Raw genomic sequence first — 21,953 nt, 5'->3', positions numbered from 1 at the left:
AATCATTTTTTACAAGATAAAATTAAATTCTTAACTACCTGGTAAGAGATAAAATTAGGTGTCAATCATATTATGACATGCTAGTTGTCAACACATTTCTTTGACTGAGGCGCCCGCCTATTGAGCTCAATTGCAAATAAAAGAAACGTAATAGATGATACATAGATTTTCCGTTATTCATTATATTTTCGAATATAGTTGGCCGAATAATCTCATAGTAAATTTAAAGAATAAAAATATTTGATGAAAATTCTAAAACCATAATTTTAAGTAGGATTAAATTCTGATGAAAAACCAATCTCATAATGAATCTAAAGAATTAAAACTTATAAAAATATTTGATGAAAATTCTAATTATGATGATACTAAATCATAATAATAAAAAAATATGATGGCAGCGATCAAGACGCGACAACATTTCATTTATTTGACCGAGGCTGGGTCACGAACGAGTAGCATTCCAAATTGAAAATCGAAAAAAAGAAAAGGCGCAGCCGATCTTAGACCAGAGTATAGTACATGTACCAAAGAAGTGTACCTAGTAGGTGAAGAAGACAAGTTGAAAACAATCGCCATCTTAAAATCTTTTATTTATTTTTTTGACTGAAAAAACAAACAACTACAGTACTTTTTGAGTTTTGGACCATTTTGTTAAGTAAAATATGGAAACATCTGCATTTAATTATTGATTCATTTGTCACTCTTAATATATTTTCTTGTTCCTTAATGTCCTCTTTAATAGGAAGAATAACAATTTTAACATGATAAAAAGGGTGGTAGGCCCACAAGAATTGAATTGAATACAACAACAAAATTCCCCATAAGTAGAGTATGGTGGAGTAGATGCTTATAAATTGGAATCTTAGAAGGTTGTTTCCTCAGGCCAAGAGCTTGGAAAATTAGCCTCACAAAAGCAAAGATCAAACAAACCAAGGACGAGAACACGATGTTGCTTGAACTTGCACTTGGTTTATTGGTTTTGGCTCTGTTTCTGCACTTGCGTCCCACACCCACTGCAAAATCAAAAGCACTTCGCCATCTCCCAAACCCACCAAGCCCAAAGCCTCGTCTTCCCTTCATAGGACACCTTCATCTCTTAAAAGACAAACTTCTCCACTACGCACTCATCGACCTCTCCAAAAAACATGGTCCCTTATTCTCTCTCTACTTTGGCTCCATGCCAACCGTTGTTGCCTCCACACCAGAATTGTTCAAGCTCTTCCTCCAAACGCACGAGGCAACTTCCTTCAACACAAGGTTCCAAACCTCAGCCATAAGACGCCTCACCTATGATAGCTCAGTGGCCATGGTTCCCTTCGGACCTTACTGGAAGTTCGTGAGGAAGCTCATCATGAACGACCTTCTCAACGCCACCACTGTAAACAAGTTGAGGCCTTTGAGGACCCAACAGATCCGCAAGTTCCTTAGGGTTATGGCCCAAGGCGCAGAGGCACAGAAGCCCCTTGACTTGACCGAGGAGCTTCTGAAATGGACCAACAGCACCATCTCCATGATGATGCTCGGCGAGGCTGAGGAGATCAGAGACATCGCTCGCGAGGTTCTTAAGATCTTTGGCGAATACAGCCTCACTGACTTCATCTGGCCATTGAAGCATCTCAAGGTTGGAAAGTATGAGAAGAGGATCGACGACATCTTGAACAAGTTCGACCCTGTCGTTGAAAGGGTCATCAAGAAGCGCCGTGAGATCGTGAGGAGGAGAAAGAACGGAGAGGTTGTTGAGGGTGAGGTCAGCGGGGTTTTCCTTGACACTTTGCTTGAATTCGCTGAGGATGAGACCATGGAGATCAAAATCACCAAGGACCACATCAAGGGTCTTGTTGTCGTGAGTTTCCTGCTTCATTCATTGATCGAAATATGCAGTATTTTGTTAACAAGAGATCGAGAATTGACATTTATATATTCATGTGGTGGCAATTAATTAACGGTACGCATTCTTAATCGATATTGTGTATGTGCAGGACTTTTTCTCGGCAGGAACAGACTCCACAGCGGTGGCAACAGAGTGGGCATTGGCAGAACTCATCAACAATCCTAAGGTGTTGGAAAAGGCTCGTGAGGAGGTCTACAGTGTTGTGGGAAAGGACAGACTTGTGGACGAAGTTGACACTCAAAACCTTCCTTACATTAGAGCAATCGTGAAGGAGACATTCCGCATGCACCCGCCACTCCCAGTGGTCAAAAGAAAGTGCACAGAAGAGTGTGAGATTAATGGATATGTGATCCCAGAGGGAGCATTGATTCTCTTCAATGTATGGCAAGTAGGAAGAGACCCCAAATACTGGGACAGACCATCGGAGTTCCGTCCTGAGAGGTTCCTAGAGACAGGGGCTGAAGGGGAAGCAGGGCCTCTTGATCTTAGGGGACAACATTTTCAACTTCTCCCATTTGGGTCTGGGAGGAGAATGTGCCCTGGAGTCAATCTGGCTACTTCGGGAATGGCAACACTTCTTGCATCTCTTATTCAGTGCTTCGACTTGCAAGTGCTGGGTCCACAAGGACAGATATTGAAGGGTGGTGACGCCAAAGTTAGCATGGAAGAGAGAGCCGGCCTCACTGTTCCAAGGGCACATAGTCTTGTCTGTGTTCCACTTGCAAGGATCGGCGTTGCATCTAAACTCCTTTCTTAATTAAGATCATCGTCATCATCATCATATGTAATATTTACTTTTTGTGTGTTGATAATCATCATTTCAATAAGGTCTCATTCATCTACTTTTTATGAAGTATATAAGCCCTTCCATGCACATTGTATCATCTCCCATTTGTCTTCGTTTGCTACCTAAGGCAATCTTTTTTTTTTTTGAATCACATCATCTACTATAAACTATCAATCCTTATATTAATTTTGAGTTGCCACATCATTTATCCCAATTTCAATATTTCATTTTCAATTTATAAGATGAGTAATTCATTCCATCTGTCCTGTATCGTGGTTGGATTCTAGATAAGATTCAAATAATTTTAATTTTGTAAAACTTTCTATCCTCCAAAATAAGTTATTGAAAATTGCTATTGCAGTACAAAGATTGGTGCCCAAATGAAGCCTATACAAAAATACAAGCAAGCTGCACTAATTTAAAAACAACAAAAACAACTTTGTAATTTACCAAGCTACTAAATCAGTCCCAAAACCATATTGTTTGGCAGATCACGGGCTCCATCACAGCTCTATGATATGTAAATATCACCATGGTCCCATTGCTTTGTTTGTCTTAATTTATTTTTGTAAATAAATAATATGAAAAGAAATCGTACGCGTGGCTTCAGGGAAGAACATAACTATTGAATTTCCTTTGATTTCTTCATTGGATTTCCTTTGATTTCTTTTGTTTCTCAGAAACTTATCGAATCTCTTCACAAAATCTGAAATCATCATCTTATTCTCCTCTACTTTTTTCTATAGTTGCATTTCCCACTACCATTTTAGGAATGAAGGGACCAATTTCAATGACTTCCCATATATTTAAATCTATTGCTTCTATAAAAATCTGCATTCGAGTTTTTCAATAGTGATAACCCTCGCCATTGAAAACAAAAGGCCTATTAATAGAATTTCTCTCGAAATGGAAAGTTAGATGAAACCATATTTATTCTTGAAGTTTTTAAACTTTAGATAAGAAACCTGCTCTGATACCACTTGTTGGACAAGTGGCCTCAATAACTTAAGACACGAGGGTGAATTAAGTCTTACAATTCCCACTAACAAACTTTTAACCCCCTCCTAAATGATAGATTCAAAATGCAGAAGAAAGCAATCAATTTAATAATGTTCTTTAAACATGCAAGACAAAATTGATTGCAATAACATAAATGACATAAGGGAAGAGAGAATTGCAAACTTTATTTATACTGGTTCCTCGGCCACTTCCCGTGCCTACGTCCAGTCCAGTTCACAAGCAACCCACTTGAAATTTTCCACTATCTTTTAAAAATTCTTTTTACAACTTCTGAACACCCAAGGAATCCCTTTCCCTTCTGTTCAGGAAACTCACAATTCAAGAGACAACCAGTCTCTTGATTACAATTGACTTTCTGAGAAGAACATAAAGATTTCTCTCCTTTAGGGTGGATAATACAATATGAAGTTTCTAGATGAACTCTCAATAGGTTTGCAAGTGTTTGCCCAAAAGTTGTTTAGAAGCATTTGACAATGAAGTTCTCTTGGAATATCTCTCTTGCTTTTTTAAATCAGACACACATATATATAGGCCCTTCGTGCCTTTTCAAAATGGTTTGAAGAGATCTGTCTTTTCAAAAAACTTTTTTCTTAAATTATTCACTGGTAATCGATCACAGGTTTCTGGTGATCAATTACACAGTTATATTTTGAAAGGTCATGACTTTTTAATGTGTTTTCTGAAGTGTCGTTGCTGGTAATTGATTACAAACATCTGGTAATCGATTACATGATTAAAAATTTAAATTCAAAACCCTTTTTAAAAGTTGTTTTTCATAATTGTCGTCTGGTAATCGATTACCAGGCAGGGCTTGATCTTCCTGAAGCAATGCTTTGTTTGTTGAAACAACCTTGTATTAATCTTGAAACAATGTTTGTCCTTTGAAGCAACCTTGCTTGATTCTTCTTTGGCATCATCAAAATCATGTATTCATACATTTACAAAAATCTTTAATTTGATTTAATTTTAAAAAACAATTACTTTTGTCTTTATTTCAACTTTTTGTTATATGCAAAATATTAATCAAACCAAAGAAATAATTCAATCAAGAACAATTAATTACGTATGTCTAAACAAATATATTATTTGATTGGTCTCTTAAATATTGCAATTGTGGATTTTTTTTTTCTTTAAGTTCTATTTACTAAAGTGGGTCTTCAAACCTATCTCAAATGCGTGTTGTTAATTTCTCTTCCACTTTCTTTGTTTTTTAATAGATTTTGCTTACATAACCTTGAATGATAGTGAGACAGACAATCATATGTTGCTCCAGGGTCGGTTTAAGGCTCAAGCAAGGGTTTTAGACCTCCCAAAAAAGAGGTCCTAACTTTTTTTTTAGTACTAATATACCTCAAAAAATTTATTGTAAAATTATATTTGAAAATATATTTTAATTAAAATATTATAAGTAACTGTTAATCTTTTTATTAGTACCATAAGTAACAATTAATGAACAATAACTCTTCATCAATATCATAACTTTATTTAGAAAAAAGAGATTTAATAGTTAATAGTTAAAGAAATCCAAAAGTTTTTCTTTTATTTCTATTCTCTTTATTCTCTTCTGATTCCATTCTAATTCTGAAAAGTCCGAAAAAAAATTAATTTTAAATAAAATAATGATAATTTTACTAAACTATTTTATGAGTAAATAAAATGTCTCATCCTTAAATTTATTTTAGGTCTCTCAAGTCCTAGATGAAATAAAATCTGGATAAAATAAGATTTGATAAAATAAAATTGTCTGTTATCTTCATGTCTAAGCCGGTTCAGTCCAATTCTTGATCCAAGCCCAATTGCTTATAATTTTCATGAAATCAAACTAAAAACACAAAATTAGTCAAGTACACACAAATGATAAAACTGCATAATTAATTTGACAATTAAGACTAATTAATAATTAAAATAGTGATAAAAAAGATTAAAAAATAAGAAAAAATAATCACACATCATTCACCAAAAGCAAACTAAGATAGTTACCGTTGCTCGCTCTATTTTCATTGTCTCTTTCTCCATATCAGAATATTTTTCTTCTAATTTTTGTAAACCTTTTTTCTATGTTGGCTTTAAAATTTGTCTAGAGAAGATAGAGATAACAAACTTGAGTTTTTTAATGGTATCCATTAGAAGTTTGCCTTTTCTTCCTTGTCTCCATCTAATCTTCTCGCTTCAAATTACAATTGGATGCGAAGGGCGTCAGATTTTTTCCCAGGAAATATGATGGTGCGTGCGTGCCTTCAAATTAATTATACAGTCCAACAACACACTTGAAAAAATTAAATGTTAAATAATTACATTTTTATAATATTTATTAAAAATATAAAACTATTCTACTTTCTAATATTTTCTCATAATTTAAATGTTCTCTTTATGCCTTTATTATTCACCCATGATTGATTTTTGTTTTTATTTTTAATTATTAAAAATTAAAAGGAAAAAGAAGAATGGAGTTTCGGATTTGCCTCTATTCACGTTATGTACGTTTTCGGGGATCCATGGACTGCTGAAACTTGAAAGCGAAAGATATGTGAACGTGGTATTTCAGTATAAAAGAAAATCAAGAGATGGATGATGCATATAATGCTAGTTTTTTCTTTTGTTTAATTATTTAATTATTTTATGATTCAATTTATTTAATTTAATTTTTCTTTTATATTGTCATCGGAATATATCAATTATGTGAGCCAAAAATGTTAATGTCAATGACAAGTCTGAATTAGATTTTTATTTGACTGAGACACCGTTCGAGTCAAAGTTTTTTCCTAAGTTGGATATTTTGAGTTATTGGAAGGACGGTCAAGAACGCTATTCAAATCTTTGTAGATTGGCATGTGAGATGATAAGCATTCTTATAACAAAAGTAAGCCGAACTGGTCTAACCCATTTTTAATTCAACCTTTTGTAGGTCAGCCCATGTGTGTTAGGCTAACCCGTTTTCACACCTCTAGAAAGAATGAAGTTTCGATTTTGCCTCTATTCACGTTATGTACGTTTTCGGGGATCCATGGACCGCTGAAACTTGAAAGCGAAAGATATGTGAACGTGGTGTGCCATGCGCCACTGCCAATCCAACTTCCTCTATATGATGACAATTATAAGCATCGGCGAATCTACGTAAAACAAATAAATAAATGTTATTCATAAAACTCTGTGCCAGTTGAGTGAGATGTACGTGGTAGACAGAAAAGGAAGAGAAAAAAAATGTAATTTCCATTTTTCTGTTAATAAATAATTAATAATTAATATCTGTTAGTAAAAAAAATAATTTTACAACTTTTAAAATACGACACTGTAATCAAAGAAAAAATATATTATATACTAAGTTTATTTTAATATTCTATACTCTTTGCTTTTAAAAAATATTATATACTTTTTTATTTTTATATTTTAATTACAATTCTTTATATTTAATTATAAAAAATACAAGAATAGTATTTCAAGTATTCCATTACTTTGGTTTGATCCTAAAAACAAGATATTCTTATAGTCAAATATTATGAAACCAATCTTTGGAACCTATTAGCTAGGCCACAAATTCATGTTTGATTGACTACAACAGCAATGCGTGATAAAATTTCAAAAGAGTGAGTTGTGGTGGAAACTGGAAATTCTATTCAAAGAAAAGCATGCGGCGGCCGAGATGCTCTGGAGTTGACTCATTGACTCAAGACTTAGGAGCACATCATATCTACCAGTGGTTGTTAGAAGTAATCTACATAGGCTTTGAGAAGAGAACCATGAATCTCAATCATTTAGTATGTCCTTCAAGTTTTTTTAAAAAAAAATTCAATTAGGTCCATCAATTATTTTTTCAATTGCATCCTTGAATATTATTTTTTTATTTTTTAACGGGCTCTGTATTGTTAATGGATTTAACCATCGGCATCAAATTAAAAAAACAATAGAAATTCAGGGACCTAATTAAAAAGAGAAGAGTATTTGTTAGGAATATATTTTCTTTAATTGGTTAAAATTTATTAAAATTACAAATTCAGAGAGAGAAAAAATTAAATATAATGTGTGACCTACAAATTAATTAATTTAATCTAAATGTATATTTAGAAGGTGCAAGAAGCATGTGGTACACTAACTTGCACTTTAAATTTACCATTACGATTTTTAGTAGGAGAGAAAGAAATAAAATTAATAAAAATTGGGAAGAAAGAAAAAAGTATATGGAAATAGTCAGAAATAGAATGTTTTCTACGGTGTTTTTTTTTTCGAGAAGTACAAAAGAAATAGGAAAGAAAAAAATATATTCTTTTTATAGATAATATTCTTTTTTTAAAAGGAACTTTTTTTAATATTTGTTTCTAATATTTTTAATAATTTAATGTCTATGTATTAAATTTTACACTGTTATTTAATTAAAAATTATTGTTTCAATTGTTTTGAGATAATTATTTAGAAAAAGTAAATAAACTTAATATAGATGTAGATTATGATTGAATGATTCTGTAAAACTTTTAATATAATCATCGACATCAAATTAAAAAAACAATAGAAATTCAGGGACCTAATATTTGTTAGGAACACATTTTCTTTAATTGGTTAAAATTTATTAAAATTACAAATTCAGAAAGAGAAAAAAATATATTCTTTTATAGATAATATTCTTTTTTTAAAAGGAACTTTTTTTTAATATTTGTTTCTAATATTTTTAATAGTTTAATGTCTATGTACTAAATTTTACACTCTTACTTGATCACAAATCATCGTTTGAATTGTTTTAAGATAATTATTTAAAAAAGTAAATAAACTTAATACAAATGTAGGTTGTGATTAAATGATTTTGTAAAAAATTTAATATAACTTTTATTTTCTTTTTTTTTTACAATCAGAAAATGCTAAAAATCACTATTAGAGGCCAAATACACAGTGCATGCACTGTTTATTTCTGCATAGTTTTTTTGTGAAGAAATAAAAATATGTAGCTCTCACTTTTTTTTTTGTTTTTTTCTTTTCCCTATTTCCCTTCTACCAAATAATTAACCCAGATTTCCCATTTATTTTTTATTTTATTACTACCAAACAGATTCTGGAAGTGATTAAGTTTATGAAAAAAGAAAGAGAAAACAAATAACGTTATATAAATTTGTATGAGGAGAAGAATGACGACAAAATTATATATACATTGAAAAGTTATGATGGAAAGTAGTATTTTTCTTTGTTTTCATATTATTTTCTCATTCATTTTACCCTCTTCAAGATGTACGGGTCTTTAGAGGTTTCGATTGCTTGTGAATCCAATCAAATCTGATAGAATTCAAATATATTATTTTGAATTTTAAGTTGAGTTATTTGCATTAAACGTGATTTGACTCGTTCAAACAAAAATGATTTTGGTTTAAGTAAGATTTCTTAATTTTTAAACTCACAAACCTAATAACTCAACTTAATAATGTAATATTTTTATTTATATATTTTTTACATTTATTTACTATTTGCAATTCTAAAAAAAACATTTAAGCTTTTCAAACTTGACTGACCTAACCTAAACTTGATTAATCTTGTTAGTTTGATTTGCATCCAATAACAAAAAAAGGTTCACTAATTGACTAATTCCACACAACCAAAAACGGAATATTTTGATGGTCAATTCCAATGAGACACACCACTCTCCCCACCTTTCATTACTAGAAAGTTCAAAGATGTATAGTTTTACAAAATCAATCAGTGGTGTAAAAATCAAATGTTGACAGATGGTGAAAGAGTGCAAGCACGCTCACCCAGCCAGACCTACCCCAATTGTCTCACCTACCCTGCCCAAGTACTAAGGCCATGCATGCTCTTAGAAACTTTTAGTTTATTTATTTATTTATTTTCCTTATAGCTTCTGTACTGCACATGAATTGAAACCTATAAAACCCCAACACCACTTCACACTTTACACACATCCATATATCCTTCGAAAACCACTCACTCAACTATTTAGTTCAAAAGAAAAAACAAGAGAAAAAAAAAATGGTTTTCTGTGGCAACAGCACTGAAGAGAGTGAACTGCATCATGCTCAAATTCATTTGTACAAACACGTATACAACTTTGTGAGTTCCATGGCTCTTAAGTCTGCTATGGAATTAGGCATAGCAGACGTAATCCATAGCCACGGAAAACCCATGACTATTTCCGAGTTATCCTCAGCTCTCAAATTGCACCCTTCAAAAGTGAGTGTCCTCCAACGCTTTCTCCGCCTTTTAACGCACAATGGGTTCTTTGCAAAAACAATATTGCCGTCAAAGAACGGTGTAGAAGGAGGAGAAGAAATAGCGTATGCTCTTACTCCTCCTTCGAAGCTTCTAATAAGAAACAAGTCAATATGTTTGGCGCCTATTGTGAAGGGAGCTCTTCATTCGAGCTCCCTTGACATGTGGCATTCCTCCAAGAAATGGTTCAGTGAGGATAAGGAACTGACACTGTATGAGAGTGCAACTGGGGAGAGTTTCTGGGACTTTCTCAACAAAACCACTGAATCTGACACGCTGGGTATGTTTCAAGATGCCATGGCTGCAGATTCTAAGGTGTTCAAACTTGCACTCGAGGAATGCAAGCATGTGTTCGAGGGATTGGGTTCCCTCGTCGATGTGGGTGGTGGAACTGGTGTTGTCACAAGACTCATCAGTGAAACCTTCCCTCACTTGAAATGCACTGTGTTTGACCAACCACAGGTTGTGGCTAATTTAACTGGAAACGAAAATTTGAACTTTGTTGGTGGAGATATGTTCAAGTCCATCCCCTCTGCCGATGCAGTTTTACTCAAGGTATAATTTGATTTAATTAATTTTTCCATTTTTTCTAGTCTAGGAATTAGGATATAAACATGGTTTTAAAAAAAGTTTGTTGTCAACAATGTGTGTAGTTACACTCTAAGTTTGTAAGGAGAGGATCTATATTTGATTTTTAAAGAATATATTCTTGTGAAGATAATTGGAAATCCGACTGAAGAACCAAAAAAACTTTAATTACGGTGTTAAGGATGGTGCAAAACCTATACTGTGATTACAATTCATACCCATTTGAACGAAAAGAAAATTAGCCTTGTATAAAAGTAAAAATAAATTAAGATGGATATTAATTTAATTTTTGTGTGAATATATTACTTAGAGTTGGAATTCTCAATTGTGTTGCAGTGGGTTCTGCATGATTGGAACGATGAACTCTCTGTGAAGATATTGAAGAACTGCAAAGAAGCTATTTCAGGGAAAGGGAAAGAAGGAAAGGTTATAATTATAGACATAGCAATTGATGAAGTAGGTGATGATCGCGAAATGACTGAATTGAAGCTAGACTATGATTTAGTGATGTTGACTATGTTTAATGGAAAAGAAAGAGAAAAGAAAGAGTGGGAGAAACTAATTTACGAGGCAGGATTCAGCAACTACAAAATTATTCCCATATGTGGATTCAAATCTCTCATTGAAGTTTATCCTTAATTTATTATTAGAAGCTGTTGTAATCGTTGTGTACTACGGTTTCATCTTGTTAAAGCATTTTCCTAATCTGTTCTTTTATGTTTAAAGCTTCGATACAATATAAATAAAAATAATTAGACTTTATATTAAAAAATATTATATGATATTTTCAATATTTCTTTTGTCTTTTATATTGATTCAATTATCTCAAACTCATACCTTTTTTCCCACTTAACAATAAATAATTAAGAGTATAATAGAAAAATATTTAATACTTTAATTTATTGATCTTGTAAAATGACAGGAAAAATAAAACCAAAATGAAAAATAAAATGATATAAAAAGAGTATTAAGATTGAATTTAATTCCCAAGCTTATATTGTTACCAAGTGGGGAAAATATTCGGTTTCCCTCTCAAAACCCAAAGGAATGAAAAATAAGCTTATGCAGTTATCCTAATTGCTCGGAAAGTTCAATTTTAATTCCAAGGTTTCAAAACAATGTTTTAAGGAATTACAGAAATGAAAATAGTTTACCGAGTGTGATGTGATCCTCTCACAATTGACAACATTTCAGTATGAACTCTACTACGTTATATTTAAACTATACGTAATGAAAATTTATTGATTTTTTTTCAAAACTTTTAATTTACTAGTATGCTTGGATTGAATTCTGTGATGCGATACTCCATTCCTCATATGGAAGCCACTCCATATAGCTTTACGTAAATTTAGATTTAGACGTGGAAAGTTTAGAACAACGTATCAGTAAAAAAAAAGTGTTTAGAACAACGTATCAGTAAAAAAAAAGTGTTTAGAACAACGTATCAGTAAAAAAAAAGTGTTTAGAACAACGTATCAGTTAAAAAAAAATGTTTAGAACAACGTCCGCCGTATAAAATCCCCTAGGCAATCACGCATTACATATATGTTCGTTGTAAAAAGAAAAGTAGCGACTAATTAAGTGAAAAAAAATACTAAAAATATTATTTTACATTAAAATACTTGCAACATATTTATACCTTGTTTATTTGAATATGTTAGAATATATTTTTACGAATTTTAACCACTCTTTGTTTAAAAATGATATGCCAATATGATAGGAAAACGACAGCCTGTGGCTGGTCCCTAATAATGATTAGTACCACGGACATTTGCAAGTGAGACACACATACGATAATAAAAATAAAAAATGTTACTTTTGCAGGCCACTTTTATTTAAAGTTTAAAAAACACATATAGTATGCCGCTTACTTCCCTACGTAGGTTTTTAGCATTTTGTTTGCTTCTTTTGCTTTGTTATCGTTGCATTAATTACCACAAAATACATATAAATAAATTAACACATCCTACCGGCACAATTTTTATTAAGAGACAGTTAATATAAGCAAACTGCCGCTTAGCCGGTTCACAAAGACTATTCACAATATCCAAAAAATAAAAAATAAAAAGTGATGTGGGGCTTGTTCATTTTGACTATTGGGTAGTTATTTCTTGAACATTAAATTTGGGAATATGTTAATATTGAAAAATATTTTTTTTAATATAGCTATTTTTTCAAAAAGGTCACATTTTATATTCTATTTGATTTACAAGTCATATAGTAAGACGTGGATATTTGCTTTTCATGGAAATATTAAAAAGCTTATAACTGGATGAGTTGATTTAATTTTCTTTTTCTTACTTTTTGTTCATGCATGTTAGGTGTGTATCCATTCAAGACATTGTCATTCACGTTGTGTAGGTTTTCCAGCGTCCATGGACCTTGGAAAGCCAAATGGCTGTGGTGTACCAACCGACATGAAAACCAGTCCAGTCCACCCTCCTCTGGTAGATGTTTGGACTGTATCCTAATAAATAAATAATATAAATATTATTCTTACCCAATGGGAAATAGGCCAATAATTCTTGTTTAATTGACTGCAACAGCAATGTGTGATAAATTTTCAAATATGATAAATTCTGGGCAGTGTCCAGTGTGATATGATATGTAGCTTCCAAGTTTTAAGATTTTTTTTTATTCCTAAGAATAAAATTATTATAAAAATATAATAATTCATATATTTTTTTCTCAATCAAATCAACCGAATTAGATTTTGTGAGTAATTTCAAGCTGCTTTGGTCTAACTTCATAACTTTAGACTTGGTCAACCAATTATGTGTTGTTGACTTTAGACTCACGACTCAAGAAGCATGCCTATTAGTAAATCTTGTGGTACTGTGTTTAATTTTTATGACTAAAAAAATATGATGACAAAATTATAAATAATCATAAAAGATATTTGAAATAATTATGAATGAATTTAAATTTTAATTCATTTGTATTTTTTTAATTAGAATTTTAATTATTTGAAATAATCATGTCTATTATGAATGAATTTAAATTTTAATTAACATACACTATTATTAATTAGAATTTTTTTAAAATATAAAATTAAAAAACTCATTATATAAATAAAACATTCCCAAGAAATTTTAATCAATAATAAAAATTATTTAAAAGAGTATGTAATTCTAAATCAAAATATTTTAATGGAATTAGTCAAGTCAAATTCCCATCAGTCACCACTAGAAAGAAATATACATATTTTCTTGTATGCGAGGAAATCATTAAAAATATAAAATTAGAGATGTAAAAATTAAATATTGACTCATGATAAAATATTCAACACTCACCATATGCATTCCACCGAGTCACAGTAGTGTCACACCCATCCCAAGTGCTACCTATCCCAACGCTCATAAAACAGTTTCACTAATGCATTTAATCATGTTTGTTCAAATAAATAGTAAAATAAGATGAATTCGTATTTTTGTATTTTATTCTAAGAGTTTAATAATCATGTATTTTATTGTTTGATTATAATTAATTATTAATATGATTTTTAAAATAATTATCATAAAAATTAATATATTATTTTGCATTCTTATTGATAATCTCCATCAAATTAAAATATTTTATCTAAATAGTCAATTAAAAAATCTCAAAAATAATAGAAAGATATTCTTCCTCTTGTCCAACTCCGTGTTGATGAAGTATGGACTGTATGTACCCCAATAAAAAAATAGATATTATTCCTAAATGTTTGCGTTATCTTATTCTTAGGCAATATATAGGCCAATAATTCGTGTTTAATTGACTACAACAACAATGTGTGATAAAATTTCCAATGAGAAATTCGGTGGCAACTGAGTGAGTTGGGGTGGATTTTCTATTCAAAGGAAAATATCTGGTAGGCAAGAAATTTTGGTGTTGGTCAGTCAAAATATTTTCCAAAATTTGGAATAGGGAAAAAATTTAGACATCTAAATACTTTTTGACTCTTTGAAAGAGATAAAAAAAATTAGTTAGAAAATATTTAAAATAAAGAAATGTTCAAAAGAGGTAAGATCTTTCTGAGGACTAGTATCACGTTTATAAATCTATTATTCTACTCACACATCTTTTTTTCTCCTCTCCTATCTTACTCTTTCAGACCACCCATATTTTTATCTCTTTTGTATTTCCTCCTCCTTTTCCCTTTTTTTTTATCCTTTATTTCATTGCTATCAAACACTTTGTGAAAGTGAAGGGGTTCCAAAATGAAAAAAAAAAAGGAAGAGAAAGAGAGAGAATAAAAAGAAAATGAATAATGTTAGATCAATTTCTATGAGCTGTGTAATTAAAGAAGTATGATGATATCAAGGGTGTCTAAGTGATATAATAATGTAAATCTTGTGGTACTGTATGTTTTAGTTAAATTTGATTTTGAAAATAAGTAATTTATGTTTGAATGTTTTATAAAATCAAATTAGAAATAAAATTCAATTCAAATTTTTTGATCTAATATAAAAATTACTCAAAGTTACTTCAACTCATAATCAAATATAGTTCCAAAATCAATTTTAAATTTTTAAAATTAGCAACAAGGGCTGAAGGGGAAGCAGGGTCTCTTGATCTTATTAGGGGACAACATTTTCAACTTCTCCCATTTGGGTCTGGGAGGAGAATATGTGCCCTGGAGTCAATTTGGCTACTTCAGGAATGACAACACTTCTTGCATCTCCTATTCCCATCTCTTATTCAGTGCTTTGATTTGCAAGTGGTGGGTTCACAAGGACAAATATTGAAGGGAAATGAGGCAAAAGTTGGCATGGAGGAGAGACCAGGCCTCACAATTCCAATGGAATATAATCTCGTATGTGTGTCACTTGTAAGAACAGACTTTACAGATAAATTTCATTCCTCCTAAACTACAATATATATCTGCCTATTAGCATGCCAATTGTTTTATGTTGTGATAATAGTTATTTTTTTTGGAAAAAATGTAAATTATATTAAACCCAAAATGATACAATAAATGGGAAAAATAAAAAACTTCTCTAATACAAGAAGACTTATATCAAGATGTTAAAACAAATGTAACAGGTGCGCTTGTCTATATATAAGAAACTTAATCTTGTTAATAACCTCTATTACAGAAAATTGATAATCTTAAAAAATCAGCTTGTTCCTAGACAGTCAGATGCAGTAGACTGTAATTGTTGTAGTCAGACAACGAAATTTTCCTTGAACACCTGATGTGGATCTGCCCCTAATTAAAGAGTCAGTAATGCGCTGCAAAGAAGTGAAACACCTGCGAAAATGAGTCAAATCACGAATGTGAACCCAAACTTGGAGAGATTTTCTGCAAAAAAAGAACAAATGAGCATTTGATTCAGTCTCATTTGAACATAAAGGGCACAGGGAACCCTTGTTCAAAAAAGCAGTTTTGTCAAGAGTAAGCAGCCGGTTCCTTTTAGCAAGCCATAGAATGAAAGACATCTTAGGGGGGATTGCTAGGTTCCATATAATAGAACACCAACTAATAGTAGGCTTGACACCTCTAATGTTTTCATAGACTTTGCCAACAAACAATTGTTCATTGGTGCTCCAAGATTGAATCCTCTTTTTGGCCTCTTCCGTATTTAGCTCTTTGGAGATAATAAAGTTCCTTATTTGAATGATTTTCTTTATCAAAATTGAATCTGATGAAAAAATATTGTAATTCCATACACCGCTCCCTCTGAAATAATAATGGTGAACCCACCGAACCCATAGAGAATCTTTCTTACAATGAAAGTCCCACAGGATACGGGAAAGAAGCGCAAGGTTCCAGTCCTTCAGATTAAAAAGGCTTAAATCTCCTTCTTTTTTCGGAGAACAAATTACTGACCAAGCAACCAAGGGCTTGTTTTTGGTGATAATAGTTATTTTAATAAGGTGTAATTGATAGACCAACACGTGCATTGGCTTGCCCAATTTGTCTTTATTTGATTTGATACTATGATGTAATGCAACTTTTTTTCATTTTTTTTTATCAAAGTGAGGTATTGTGATGACTAATGACTCAAATTTATAATTTTCACTTGCAAATGTCCTTTTTTGTTATACAATATATAATATACAACTTATTTAATTTTATTTTTTCTTAGTAAGGTATTCACAAAACAATATCGAGTCATTTATCTTTAAAGTGTTTAGTTGAATAGAACTATTGACTCAAATATTAAAATTATTAAACATATAATTGTTAAATCAACATAATAACCAATACTCATGTTGGCATTATTAGTGTCAAGAAGGTTTTAGTATTGAAGTGTATCTCAAGGAGGGGAGTGTCTTATATTGATTGATTGATTGAATTCTTTGTTACGCTTGAAGCTTATCCCTTTGTGATTCTCATGTAGTTAAATTAAGATTATAAAGGCGATAATAATTAAGGAAAATAATTGATACACCAACACATGCATCTTTCTTTTTATCTTATTGTAGGTCCACACTATAAAAGATGATAAAGATTCCACAAATGTAATACACATCATTCAAAAATAATTTGTCCACTAAATGTGTGGTTCTCTTTTAATTAGAAATTTACACAAAGGGATATATATATATATAGGGAAAGAGGAGTATTTTATTATAAGAAATGAGAGGATTAAATAACGTCTTTAAATCAAAATAAAAGATCAAAATTTAATTGTTGATTAAATTATGTGTGAGAAAAATTATACGTATATTTAATTTTGGCTCTCTCATAAATGATATTTTTCTTCACCTCATTTAATTAATAATTAAATCTAGACCTTTTATTTTTATCTAAAAGCTGCTCTCTCTCTCTCTCTCTCTCTCTCTCTCTCTCTCTCTCTCTCTCTCTCTCTCTCTCTCTCTCTCTCTCTCTCTCTCTCTCTCTCTCTCTCTCTCTCTCTCTCTCTCTCTCTCTCTCTCTCTCTCTCTCTCTCTCTATATATATATATATATATATATATATATTGACTTTGGGGTGTAACCATGGTAGCATATGTTGATTGTCGTTGTCCTTCTCTTGTAGTACACCTTGCATGAATGGCCACCTACGACTTTCCGAAATCGGATAGTGTATATCTCTCTTCTTTTTTATGTATTAGGGAAGATAGTGTATATATCTAGAGATTGCCTAATTATTACAGTAGTTTTAAAAAATTCTTCTTAAACAAGGTAACAAAATCGCGATCAAGTCCACGTCTATACTTTTTGCGTATGAGTTTAGAGATTTGCACTAAACTCGTATTCATAATACTAGTCGTATCTCCCAATATAATGTGTTATACGGGTGTCTAAGAAAAGAAATATTACATTTAAAAATAATAATTTAAAAATAGAATTTTGATCAATTAAAACATTGTATGCTAAAAGAATATAAAAGTTTGACAGAAAAATTAAAACAAAAAAGAATACTTGATAAAATTAATCTTGGCCGTTCAAATGAAAGAAGAAGAAAAATCAGCATTATATGCTAAAAGAAAACTGATAATGAGATTGTTTTGGGTAGAAAAGAATCGGTTAAAAATACACCGATTAGTTTATATCAATTATTTAACCATAATTTTTCTTTAAATCACCGTATTTCATTTCGGATACCGTACACTACCCATATACCTACGAATAGAATCATATTGATGTTGCCTGTTACACCCCAAATAATTTATCCAAGACAGATGCGACCAACTTGAAATGTGTTTTTCTCAAGTCAAACAATTTACTGCTTAATTCGTTCCACTCAATTGGGTATAACAATAGACATCAAACGAGAAAAGTCATGAGAAGGGAACAATAGAACAATAAAATAGTTGCTATGATTTGTCCCATATCACAAGAGATACGTGACATAACCATGATTTTCATAAAGCTAGTGATTTCTTTTCTATTAGAACATCTTTGATGAGAATGAGATACTTATTAGTTATTTAACTTGTTTTCACTATAACACATGATATAACATTACTAATACAAGTACAGGTGTTTAACAAGGGTATATCATAAACAAAATATTTTTTAAACATTATAAAATTCACAAAATTAAGTTAAACACTCATTTTAATAATATTAACATTTGAATAAATTTTTGTATAAAGTACTTACAGTTAAGTGAAATTGTAAAACCCACGAAATTAAATAACTCATCTAATCAATTGTGCATTATAGTTGTTGTTATAAAGTTTGTGACCAATGTAACTAAGTTTCTTATGATAAAAAATTGGTTAGAAAAAAGGCCAAAGCACGAAGCAAACAAAACACATCCTTTTCCTTTTACCACTAATTTAATTGTTCATGTGTGTTGAACACCTTTGATAATTCTTTTCATATTTAGCTGCTTCCTGTGAACAATAAAATATGTGCACTCAAAAAGATCCTTCTGCACAGGTATTTGATTTCTTGCTATTAGCCTTCATTTCACTTGTATAAATTGATGCTGCTAATGTTCTCTTTACCTCATTCTATTCCTTAACCATTGCAACATTGTGAGGCAACCGGTCCAATTGCATAAAAGTTGGAGAAATCAGAAATGAGTACTGTGGCTATATTTCTGATCTTTTTACTTTTGCTATCAAGTAAGTTCGAAATAACACACTCCTTTTCTGCTACAGAATTGAATCTTATTTTACAAACATGACATGACAACAATTTTCATGCAATTCTACAGGATCAAAAGCATCAAGCAACATTGGTGTGAACTATGGCCAACTTGGGAACAATCTACCCTCTCCACATCGGTCCATTGAGTTGCTAACAACAATGAAAGCTGGTCGTGTGAAAATATATGATGCCAACCCAGAGATTTTGAGGCTTTTATCAAATACCAAGCTCAAAGTTTCCATCATGATCCCAAACAATGAGATCTCAGGCATTGCTGCAAACCAAAGCATAGCTGATGAATGGGTGAGGAACAATGTCCTACCCTACTACCCCAACACCATGATCCGCTACCTACTCATGGGAAACGAAGTGCTGAGCTACAATTCAGAGCAAGGCCACCAAATGTGGCGCGATCTTGTCCCGGCGATGCGTAGCATCGAGAGATCCCTCAGAGCTCAGAACATCAGAGACATCAAAATTGGTACCCCATTAGCCATGGATGTGTTACAATCAACATTCCCACCATCCAGCAGCGCGTTCAGATCAGACATAAGAGACAGCGTGATGGTGCCAATGCTGAAGTTCTTGGACCAAACCAAGTCCTTTTTCTTCATTGATGTATATCCCTATTTCCCTTGGTCAATGAACTCCTACAATATCAGCCTTGAATTTGCTCTATTCAGGGGAAATTCCAGCAGAACAAGAGACCCTGGCAGTGGCTTGGTTTATACCAACTTGTTGGACCAAATGCTTGACTCACTCATCTTCGCCATGGCAAAACTCGGGTACCCTGACATCAACCTCGTGATATCTGAAACCGGTTGGCCTAATTCCGGTGACAGGGAAGAACTTGGAGCAAACACAATCAATGCAGCCACATACAACCGCAACCTCATTCAAAGAATGACAACAAAACCACCAATTGGAACCCCGGCTAGACCCGGGGTTGCAATTCCAACATTCATCTTCTCACTGTTTGATGAAAACCAAAAGCCTGGTCCTGGAACAGAGAGACACTGGGGCTTGCTACACCCTGATGGAACCCCAATTTATGACATTGACTTAACAGGAAAGCAACCCATGAAAGATTTTGCAGCATTACCCGCTTCAAACAACAATAAACCATTCAAAGGAAAGATGTTGGGTGTGGCTGCAAGGGAAGTAGAGGAAACCGACTTGAGTGAAAATTGCACTTAAAAGAAATTTAGGATCGTTCATCCAAAGAAAGGATTATTAGTTTATAGACTATAGGGTTTCTTAATGTAATAAAAAACAGTTGAGTGAAATCCAAGTTTTTATTAACTTCCCTTGACAGAGAAGCTACAGCCTGCAAGGTCACATTGTGTTGGCGATCCACATTGGCACATTCACCATTATTAATATGAAAAAACAATTCCGAAAATGTAACCTTGTAGGTAAGCTTATTACTATGCTTATCAAGCTTAACATTAAAACATTCCGAGTTCTAAAAAAATTTCATTTCAAATATCCAATCTTCAAAGTGATGTAGAAGCAAAACGGAATCACATTCAAATGCCTTGATAGGGAATGTTTCCAGGTGACTGTATAACACACAGGCACTATAATTTAATTTACAAAAACTTAGTCACCTAATAAGAACCATTCTTACACATCATCACTTGTATTCAGAAAAACATGGTTATAGTAAACTAATAGAGACATCTCATTATTTAACTCAAAATCACCTAGAAAATCAAGCATAAGAGTAAAAACCAGACATTAACTACAAACATGATCAAGATCATAATGAATAAGAAGCAAATCGAGAAGGCAGATTGTGCATTTACAACTCCACATTATTTTAAAATTGAAGAGAAAAACAATTGAAGACAAAAAGTGATAATTTCATTAATAAAGCGTTAACATCACAGCAGCATTACAGAATCATCAACAACAAGAAAACCAAATCAAAAGTTCTAACTAAGAACGCTTGAAATTGAAATCGTCTATACAGAGAATCAATAATTAGATTTAAGCGCGCTCGCCCCTAATACGCCTAGCGAGTTGAATATCCTTGGGCATGATAGTGACACGCTTGGCGTGAATAGCGCAGAGATTGGTGTCTTCGAAGAGACCAACCAAGTAGGCCTCGGCGGCTTCCTGGAGGGCGGAGACGGCGGAGCTCTGAAATCGAAGGTCGGTCTTGAAGTCCTGCGCGATCTCGCGGACCAATCGCTGGAACGGGAGCTTCCGGATCAGAAGTTCCGTGCTCTTCTGGTACTTCCGGATCTCGCGGAGCGCTACGGTTCCCGGACGGAATCTGTGCGGCTTCTTCACGCCGCCGGTAGCCGGAGCAGACTTACGAGCCGCCTTGGTGGCCAGCTGCTTACGTGGCGCCTTGCCGCCGGTGGACTTGCGAGCCGTTTGCTTCGTACGAGCCATTTGAGAAAACTGAATTGGGTGGGAAAAAGAACAGAACTTTTTGTGTTTTCTCTATTTGTTTTCGAGAATTGTTGGAAGGCGTCTTATATAGTGTGAGCTTTTTAAATTGGGGTTTGTGCGCGAAGGGTGAGAGGTGAATGAGGAATGTTGAGCGTTAATTTTTTTGGGGAATGGACGTGTGGGATTCGTTTGAAGGTGTGGTAGTGCGCGGATCAGTGACGTGGCTGAAAAATTATGGCCTTATAGGGAATATCGTCGTGGCCGTTGATTTAGTTATAATTGATGGCTGCGATTGAATTACATAACGCGATGCGGATCGATATATTCTTGCAGGGAAAACGAAAACAGAAAGAAAATTTGGGCGGGTTCTGAAAATGGGGCTCCAAGTCGAAATCAATAAACCAAAAGAGTATTGCTATTGGTAAAGCCACATGCGGGTAAGTCCCTATCGCAAAACTCGCATTTTAAATGGATTTTTTTTGTTTGCTGGTATCCGTCCTACATAGGCGATGGACTTTGTGGGTAAGT

At 32.8% G+C, this 21,953-nt stretch overlaps 4 protein-coding genes across 4 annotated transcripts; 3 read left to right on the top strand and 1 right to left on the bottom strand.

Annotated features, from left to right (window-relative positions):
* The first annotated feature begins 809 nt into the window (after window positions 1–809).
* LOC114374486 (2-hydroxyisoflavanone synthase) lies at window positions 810–2,892 on the top strand. The gene is made up of 2 exons (XM_028332131.1): window positions 810–1,843; window positions 1,980–2,892. The coding sequence occupies exons 1-2, from the start codon at window positions 947–949 to the stop codon at window positions 2,646–2,648; spliced, it is 1,566 nt and encodes a 521-aa protein (XP_028187932.1). The 5' UTR covers window positions 810–946; the 3' UTR covers window positions 2,649–2,892.
* A 6,701-nt stretch (window positions 2,893–9,593) lies between these two features.
* LOC114374126 (isoflavone 4'-O-methyltransferase-like) lies at window positions 9,594–11,281 on the top strand. Its single transcript, XM_028331727.1, has 2 exons — window positions 9,594–10,457; window positions 10,827–11,281. Exons 1-2 carry the CDS (start codon window positions 9,663–9,665, stop codon window positions 11,127–11,129), a joined length of 1,098 nt encoding a protein of 365 aa, XP_028187528.1. The 5' UTR covers window positions 9,594–9,662; the 3' UTR covers window positions 11,130–11,281.
* A 7,635-nt stretch (window positions 11,282–18,916) lies between these two features.
* LOC114376840 (probable glucan endo-1,3-beta-glucosidase A6) lies at window positions 18,917–20,343 on the top strand. The gene is made up of 2 exons (XM_028335134.1): window positions 18,917–18,997; window positions 19,090–20,343. Exons 1-2 carry the CDS (start codon window positions 18,952–18,954, stop codon window positions 20,217–20,219), a joined length of 1,176 nt encoding a protein of 391 aa, XP_028190935.1. The 5' UTR covers window positions 18,917–18,951; the 3' UTR covers window positions 20,220–20,343.
* A 523-nt stretch (window positions 20,344–20,866) lies between these two features.
* On the bottom strand, window positions 20,867–21,503 carry LOC114376839 (histone H3.2). The gene has a single exon (XM_028335133.1). It carries the CDS (start codon window positions 21,423–21,425, stop codon window positions 21,015–21,017), a length of 411 nt encoding a protein of 136 aa, XP_028190934.1. The 5' UTR covers window positions 21,426–21,503; the 3' UTR covers window positions 20,867–21,014.
* Window positions 21,504–21,953: the final 450 nt, after the last annotated feature.

Source organism: Glycine soja, chromosome 11 (assembly GCF_004193775.1).
Source record: "Glycine soja cultivar W05 chromosome 11, ASM419377v2, whole genome shotgun sequence".
NCBI lineage: Eukaryota > Viridiplantae > Streptophyta > Magnoliopsida > Fabales > Fabaceae > Glycine > Glycine soja.
This window is presented reverse-complemented; position numbering and strand designations above follow the sequence as displayed.